General features: G+C 34.2%; 1 protein-coding gene across 1 annotated transcript in view; it reads right to left on the minus strand.

Annotated features, from left to right (window-relative positions):
* Positions 1-9,520, minus strand: part of LOC106459068 (homeobox protein prophet of Pit-1-like) — a 17,083-nt gene that overhangs the window by 4,980 nt on the left and 2,583 nt on the right. Inside the window, exon 2 of the mRNA XM_013918646.2 lies at positions 5,881-6,161. Within this exon, the coding sequence (XP_013774100.1) occupies positions 5,881-6,161 (281 nt within the window). The remainder of the gene's footprint in view (positions 1-5,880; positions 6,162-9,520) is intronic.

Raw genomic sequence — 9,520 nt, forward strand, 5'->3', positions numbered from 1 at the left:
ACTCTCAGATTGCGAGTCGAGCGCCCTAACCACCTAGCCATGCCGGGCCCTTATTGTTTCGAAATGCATACTTTAAACCTACATGAATTATTTTTTGGACAACATAATTAGAAAATACAAGGCTTACGAAAGCAAATCACACGAGTACAAAATGGCCTCGACGCCTAAGGTAAGTTTCTTGTTGTACTTTTATGTTTTTTATTTATTGATATATATGTTAAAAAAGCAATTTAAATATAAAAATTAAAAACTTATAAGAAACTTAAATGAGAAAAAAAATCATCCGCGAACTGCTTGCACATTATATTTTGATACTTTGCTTACCTTAATTTGAATTATGCTTTTTTTTCTCATGAAAAATTGTTTGGTGACTTGTTTCGAGCTGTACTCTCGTAATTTAAGAATTTGAATAATCACTAACTCGTGTGTGAAGTAATATATAGTGTAGAAAAGTTGCAAGTATGAATATAATACATTTGTTGATTGTCTGACAAAGATAAAAAAGATTATTTACACGTAACTACTTGGAGACGATTTTTTTCTCTATGATGTTTTCAGCGAGAATGTTGGAAAGTTTTGGTTTTTCAAATTATGAGCGAGAACTGGGGTGAAATAAACAGCAATGGATAATTTGGTTGTAGTTGAGCACAAAGGTACAAAATGGACTATCTATGCTCTGCCCGTCACGACGGGTATCGAAATCTGGTTTTTAGCGTTGTAAGCCAAGAGATATACCGCTGTGCCACTGGGGGGGGAGAAAAGAAAATAGAAGTGAAGCTTACTTCTGTTGTTTTTATTAAAGGATGTAACATACACGTTGTTGTTTCTATAGACAGGAAGTAAGTGTATTTATTGATGCACATATTTTCCCTTTAAGTAAAGAGTTATCTAGAGTTTACTGTATTTCATGCCCTTTGTACAATGTTATTCAAGAAAATAAAGAAGGTGGACCCCTATACAGTGCCACTTGACTAGAAATAAACTGAACAGGTATTTTATTTCGTTCTAATCGAAACGGAATGAAATAAAGCGTTCGGAGCTTTCGGAATAAAAGCCAAAAAGTTTGGTCCTATTCGGAGTCAAATCGGAACACAGAAAAATATACGGTTCGAATCACTGTTTAAACTTAAACTAGTTAAACTAACATAAGGAATCCAAAAGAAACTTGTGAGTTATTTTTATAGTGAATGTTTTTTTTTTAACAAAACGTGTCTATATGCCCGTTTTCAGACATAAGTCAAGCTTATTAACCGGTTATCGAAACCCGGATTCTAGCATTGTAAGTCCGCAGACATACCGCTGTGCTACTGGGGGGCAATAATTAATATATACGAAATACTAATAGGGAAGTTACATTTATCAATACCATATATATGTAATTAGACATGTACTACACACGTGATTTGAATTATTCAAACAGTTTTTTTTATAATTTTTATCTGTTTCTGTATTAACTATTTCTTACGTTAAAATGCAAAAGTAACGTATTATGATTATTTCAGATTTCAGAGCAAATATTTCATTCAATAGTTGTTTTATTCCAAGACAGTTTGAAAAAGGCTGACGAACTTCTTTATGCAACCTTGATTAATACTGCACGCTTCATTATTTTACCGGTTAATAAGCTTGATTTATGTCTGAAAACGGGCTTCATTATTTCGCCGGTTAGTAAGATTGATTTATGTCTGAAAACGGGCTTCATTATTTCATTCTCTGTATGAAGATTTTTAAGCAATCTAACTTGAAAGTGAAAAGTATCAGTGGCATATTAGACTGGATCTTTCGACAATTTTTTAGCGATCCCCAAGCTGGTTACATATATAGGAAAAAAAAACAAATGATAATTCTGAAGATAATAACAATTAAGTTTTCTTGTTGTGGGTGCTACTTATCAATTCATGAAGTGGATTTATTAACGTTATCGCAAATACAAGAGAATTAGCGACAAGTACGTTGAATCCAAAAACTTCCAGAAACGGCAGTCCTTTACAAATAAGATTCAGCATAGGTTTTATAATATATATGATGTTAAAAAAAAAGAGCCACAACTTTGTAGCCTTCATTAATATTTAGGGTAAATCAGTGAAGATACTATAGGTATGATTGATATACAGAAATCTTAGTCTCTCCCTGTGACAATTTTTTTCTTTTTTTTTATGGGGGGAACTATGAATAAGAGTACCGAACCCAGTGAAAAATAAAGAAGCTTGAAAGAACGTAGTATGCCCAAGAGTGTGAGAAAAGGTAAGTTATCCCTGTAATCCCCCAGTTGCTGAGGCGACATATACTTGTGAACTTTCCACGCTAGGGGTTCAGAGCAAGGAAAGTGGGGTGATGAAGATTGACAGCACGGTTGATGGGACTAGCCTGCTTAGTTTGCGCCTTCAGCGGTAGAGTTCCGCTTCTTACTCTCGCCGCTGATGCTTTCAAATTCAATTTGCGCTCCGAGTCGAAACGTAATGGACTTCGAGACTTTCGCTCAGGAAAAACGAAAAGCGCTTAGGGTCCCATGTGTCGTCTAAGTGCAGGTCTATGTGTGTAGCATTCCTAGGCGTTCACCAATTAGATTTACTCGAACAGGAAGGCCGTCGAATTATCTTATATACTCTCGCGAACAACAAGAAAACAGATTGGAAAGAAAACTAACGACACTGGGTCTAAATCTCGTGAAAATCATCACAAAACCAACTAGTGAGGCTACAACCCTGAGGAAAGTAACTCTAAATTAACTAAACCTGTAACGTTACTCATTTTCAATAGCTTCAATAACACCAAGGTTTCGTCATAGAATAATGTGTCAGCTAAATTATATCACTTTTTGCGAGTCATTATGAAAATGTACTTGATTTTTAAACCCCTCAGCTGTAAATAAAAAACAACCTTTTATAAGTTGTCGAGAGTTCCGTAAGGATTAAACTAGGCTGTCAAGATCAATCCATCCTATTAAAAGTACTTACATAGAATAATAAAAAGATATCATAATACCATAATGGTACCGTTTTTGATTAACTGCATTGAGAAGAAACGAATTTAATGTTGTGACGAATTAACTGTATTTGTTTGTGAACAGACGTCTGTCTGGTTGAATGGGTGTTACCTGTTGGGCAATTTTATGATTGCGGCTTCTTTCGTAGTTGTTAGCACGTCGTTGTGATAACATGTACAAAGTATTTACACGAAATGTTTACATGTCGTTGTGATCACGTGTACCAAGTGTTCACTCGAAATGTTTACACGCCATTCTGATAACGTGTACAAAGTGTTTACACGAAATGTTTACACGTCGTTGTGATCACGTGTACCAAGTGTTCACTCGAAATGTTTACACGCCATTCTGATAACGTGTACAAAGTGTTTACACGAAATACTTACAGGTCTTTGTGATAACGTGTACAAGGTCTTTACACGAAATGTTTACAGATCGTTGTTATCCCGTGTACAAAGTGTTTACACGAAATGCTTACAGATCTTTGTGATAACGTGTTTAAGGTCTTTACACGAAGTGTCTACAGATCGTTGTGATCCCGTGTACAAAGTGTTTACACGAAATGCTTACAGATCTTTGTGATAACGTGTTCAAAGTGTTTACACGCGTTTTAATAATATATACAAAGTGCTTACAATGAATTATTATACGTCGTTGTGATAACGTGTACAAAGTGTTTACACTAAATGCTTACACGTCGTTGTGATAATGTGTACAAGGTGTTCATAAGAAATCCTTACACGTTGTTGTAGTAATGTATGCAAAGTGTTTACACGAAATGCTTCGTCGTTGTACAAAGTACTCACAAGAAATTCGTAAACAATACTGTGATGTTTAAGAAATGTTTGCACGAAACGCTTACACACCGTTGTAGTAATGTTTGCACGAAACGTTTACACACCGTTGTAGTAATGTTTGCAAAGTGTTTACACGAAATTCTTATTGTAATCCGATAAAAGTCTGTATAGTCCCAGAATCCAGAATCAATTTGATTACTAGCATCAACTACGTAGTGTCTCCACCTGGAAGGTTCTCTGAATAGCAAATTTATAGTTCCAGTTCAGACCTAAAGGGAGAGCCACACGATGACCGATTCTAACTTAACTCTGTATAATAACTTATGAAACCAACCGAGCGTTTGAACAAAACTTAGATCTCATATGCGTTTAAAAAATCGGTTCAAGTTATATAGATAGATGGGTAAATGAGAAATTGTGAGACAATATTTATTTATTTTTAATTCTTCTTTCACACAAACTTTAATTGGCTACCCACAAGGAAATTATAAGCATGACAGTCAAAAATCGAAATCTAACAAGTCACACAAAACTTATAAGGACATGAAATATTCCATCTACACGACAAGTTTCTAATCAGTTAACTTGTATTTTTCAGCTGTTACACATTTACTTTGGTTTCAATCAAAATTCTCGTGCAAAACCCTGACTAAAAGCATAGACATTTCCCGACATCTTAAGTTCTAAAGACCAATCGTTATGCTTCATCAGTTCAAATTAATTAGTTTTAAACTCTATATGGTTCTGCTGTAAAAATTAGTGTTAGTATATTTTACTTTAAATGCAGCAAAACTTACAAAAGAAAAATAAAACGGTCCGGTCAACGTGCTTAAAGCACAGCTAATCTGTTCAAATAAGTCTTTAAAGTAATGAAAAATGTTTTTATAAATACTTTAGGGGGGGAATAAATATTGTTAGAAAAGTATTTACTGGTCTGCGTATCATGTTCGTGTCTTTCGTATTGTGTGATAATAAATAACACGTGGTTATTTATACAAACTGCAACTACATGTATTTAGTATATTTCATAGTGAAATAAAAGTATCTAAAAAATGCAAAACTTAATTCGAATCAATCAGTTTCACATTTTACAAAAAAAAAAATATGTAAAAGTTTAAATTAATAAGGCTTGTTTTGAGAGATGATAAGCATACTGATAAATTTCCCATTTTATCAGCTACTTTTTAATAACCCGTGTGTGCGGGAATGGAAAGATTTAGATAAAATATGTTTAATTACGTACTTAGCTTACATTACTCTGAAATCTGAAGCATGAATATTCGAGCATTTCCGAAAGATGTATACCCCGAGAGCTTCCGAAAGATACAGCCCTTCCTACGAGCGTTTTTCGGAAAATATATGTCTTCACCGAACGTTTCCGAAAGATATACACATTGAAAGTGTCGGACTATTGAGAATTGAGAATTAACTATTTTTGTGTCATTGCATGCTTTGTGCTTATCAGAACGACAATAACATTTTCGGCGTATTCCTTCTCTACGATTTCGATAAAATCACTCATCGATGTGTGTGTGTGTGTGTTTTACTTCAAATCCAAAAGAAGGTACAGCAGACATAAATCCACGGAAAGCGCCCCCTGTGAATCTGTGTCAAATATTGGGAGCTTGAATGATAAAATCCTCGTGAAAAATAAAAAATATGATGTAATTTTTCATTATATTCTTTACGAATCAGTTTACTTTATGATAATCGCCATTTTTCTCACCGGTTTCTAATGTAATAAAATCTGGTGTATTGGTATACATGTAACATATTAACTACAATGACGAAAAATCAAGAGAAAACGGTCAAATTTAACAGTATGTCTGCTGTTAAGTGTCATGAATAAAAAGGTTTAAATTAATATTACTCACAAATATATATGTATTTATATACATATTTAAATGAGCTGGCGAGTTTGCTTCGATGGGAAGATAAAAACATGCACGGGATAAAATAAAAAATAAACGTTAATAATTTCACTAAGTTAGTTTAGTTTCCTACTTCATCAATCTAACGAGTTCAGTTTGAAACATTGTATCTTTGAAATCAGTTTGTAATACCAACGGAAATTTGCCAGTCTTAACGGTGAACTACCTGTATCCGGGCCTCGTTGAGCTTGGTGATCCGGGCAAGCTCCTCCCGGCAGTAGATGTCAGGGTAGTGGCTCTTGGCGAAGGCGGCCTCAAGCTCTTGCAGTTGCTCCTGCGTGAAGGTGGTGCGATGGCGGCGACGAGCAGGAGTAGGCGGACAGTTAACGGCAGTGGCCGCCGGGGTGCCGCTTCCTCCCGTTCCCACGATTGTAGACAGCCCTGCAGATCCCAGCGTCGAACTGCAAGTCGTCTCTACTTTAAGCTTCTTGAAGGCTCCTTCTTGGACTGACAATAAATAAACGAAGCTTTATAACTTGACATCATCCGGTTTACATGGTAATATAATCAAAGTTACACAGTATGTAACACAATACAGGGTATACATTTACAAAAACAACGGGTTTCTTGTCTGTTGAACAATTGTTTCGAGTGTAACACGTTTTGTTTCAACAGTTCAAAGTGATTTTCTCCGCACTATTTCGTGGCGGCAAAAGAAACCATTTTACAGGAGATATCAGGTATATAACTGACTGGGGGGTTTGAGTGAAAATAATCGCTTTTTGTCATAACTATTGGATGTAAAACATTATCGAAGCCATTTGAACATTAGTTCCAACATTTGACGACATTACCATTCACGTGTGCTTGTTATTAAAACTAACTTCCGATCAGAGCCCGCTACCGAGGCTCGCCCAGCTTAGGAGATTTAGATAATCTTAAACCTGTATATTGAGCTAACAATGCAAAATAATCTATATAATAAAATTATAATAATAAAACTAGATATATTAAATATTCTCACCAATAATGTTAATGAAAATAACGTTAAAGAAATAATAAAATACATCCCACTTTCTGAACATTAGTTGTTAGGTTTAAGTACTGTCGTAGATTTAATGTTCGACGAACAATATAACACCAGTATAACAATGTATAAGCCAAATTTTCCACACTTATCCACAATAACGTCTTGTGGCCGATGAAAATCCATTAAACAGCCCAGAAAGTGTTACTTTAAAGGAGCCTGACATCTGAGATGAATTGCTAAGACACATGTTACTGTTCGGGTGTAGAGCCAAAAATTAACGTTTATATAGAAACAAAATAAGAAATTGAATGAATATCTGAATCGTGCAATAAATAGCTATATTATTAATACTCCAATTAAAATACAGCCACATTAAATTTAATACAAAACAATATATTAAACATATTATAATATGTGTCTAGCATAACTAATCATAATTTAGCATGGAACGGGTAACAGGAAGTAATAAATAAAGTTAAATTTTCTGTAACAGCCGAAAAGTAAACGTCATAAGATTCGAGAAAGGTCAATGATAATAATAAGGCTTGGAAAAGGAAGCTGTGATAATGATAAATAGGAAAAATTAAGTAAATAACAAATCCTAATGTAACTTAACCAATGACGTATTGTCATACCATATATGGAACCGTTATATAGCTAGTTTTAAATATATACAGGAAGAATTAAGCTGCTAGGAGTTGACAGTAATGGTGGTAAATACCTCAAAGTGGTTTGTTATTACCTTATTTGTTTGTTTGTTTTTGAATTTCTCGCAAAACTACACGAGAGGTATCTATGCTAGCTGTCCATAGTTTAGCACTGAAAGACTATAGGGAAGGCAGCTAGTCATTACCACCCACCGCTAACTTTTGGGCTACTCTTTTACCAACGAATAGTGACTGTCACGTTATAACGCTCCCACGGCTTAAAGGACGAGCATGTTTGGTGGGCCAATAACGGAAAAATAAATCATGACTATAAGCACTGTCACAAAATGGAATTTAAGGCGAGCATCATTATAAATAGAGATGTAATAAATCGTGACTGAAAGTTTAGTAGAATAGTGGAATTTAAAAAATCATGAATATGTTTATTGTTAAACACAAATCTGAAAAATAAGCTTTTGTTTTCTGCTTACAGTGGTGATCGAGCCCCAAATTTTAGCGTTATAAGACCTCCTGTTTTCTGCTGAGCTACCGATGGGGGGATCTATGACTACCGTAGAAATGGGAGATCAGAAAAGGCATTGTATAAGAATAAAGGTACAGTAACTCATGACTATAAGAACTGTATAAATGTGGATTTTATAAAGATGCAATAAATCATGACTATAAGAACTGTATAAATGTGGACTTTTATAAAGATGCAATAAATCATGACTATAAGAACTGTATAAATGTGGACTTTATAGAGATGAAATAAATCATGACTATAAGAACTGTATAAATGTGGATTTTATGAAGATACAATAAATCATGACTATAAGAACTGTATAAATGTGGACTTTATAAAGATGCAATAAATCATGACTATAAGAAATGTATAAATGTGGACTTTATAAAGATGCAATAAATCATGACTATAAGAAATGTATAAATGTGGACTTTATAACGATGCAATAAATCATGACTATAAGAACTGTATAAATGTGGACTTTATAAAGATGCAATAAATCATGACTATAAGAAATGTATAAATGTGGACTTTATGAAGATACAATAAATCATGACTATAAGAACTGTATAAATGTGGACTTTATAAAGATGCAATAAATCATGACTATAAGAAATGTATAAATGTGGACTTTATGAAGATACAATAAATCATGTCTATAAGTACTGTATAAATGTGGACTCTATAAAGAACATTCTGTATAAACAAAGCTCATGATTATTAGTGATGTAAAAGCTAAGGCACTCTGAAAGAGTGAGATATCCTTTGTGAGAAAGCCAGAGAAATGAAATACAATAAATTATTGCAACATTCCAGTAAAACATCTCAACACTATTCCCACTTAGGACTGTGCTGAATCTATTGACAAACATATTCATACTAACACAAAAATGAAACAACTTGATCCGAAGATAAAGCCCTGCAAATAATCTGAAATTCAGTTATCTGCCACATTTTTAAGATAGGCTAATTTGCAATTAACATTGGATTTAAAATACACTTCTGTTTTCTTTATGTTTATCAGACTGTTTGTGTGTTTAGTACGTAGTATCAATTTTGTAATACTCGTCTCAAAATCCAGTTGTTTGTTTATTTGTTTAGAAGTTTCGTGTAAAGCTACCCCAATAGCTGTCCTTAATTTTAAACTGAGAGACTAAAGACAAGGCTGTTGAATCACCAACAAATATTTTAATAAAAAGTCTACCAACATTGTGATAATTTTTTTAAAACAATTATGTTCTGGGTGACGTCTTATGACGTTAATTTACTTCGTTTTTTATGACAACATTCCAGAATGATTCCTGCAAGTTTCTGATCTTTACTTTAAGGAGTACATTCCAGCACTCACCATCAACTTCTGGGCAACTCTTGTCAGACGGAACTGTGGGATTTGGTCATCACTCTTAAGAGTACACCCACAGCTCCAAAGTGCGGAACACGTTTTTGTGACAACAAGACGCGCGAAGCAAAAACCTTTGGACTCCCGGTACAGGAACGTTAACCACTAAAACGTGCCAGGCCCTAAAAATTAAAATGTCTAGTGAACTGATAAATATGCTTGTCCGAATATATTCGTTCGTTTTTTAATATTAAAATTTACAGAGGAAAAAAGTGTCTCTTCTGCGTCAAACAAAGGAAATCCGTATATGGCCTTAAGGCCCGG

Source organism: Limulus polyphemus, unplaced genomic scaffold (assembly GCF_000517525.1).
Source record: "Limulus polyphemus unplaced genomic scaffold, Limulus_polyphemus-2.1.2 Scaffold554, whole genome shotgun sequence".
Lineage (NCBI taxonomy): Eukaryota > Metazoa > Arthropoda > Merostomata > Xiphosura > Limulidae > Limulus > Limulus polyphemus.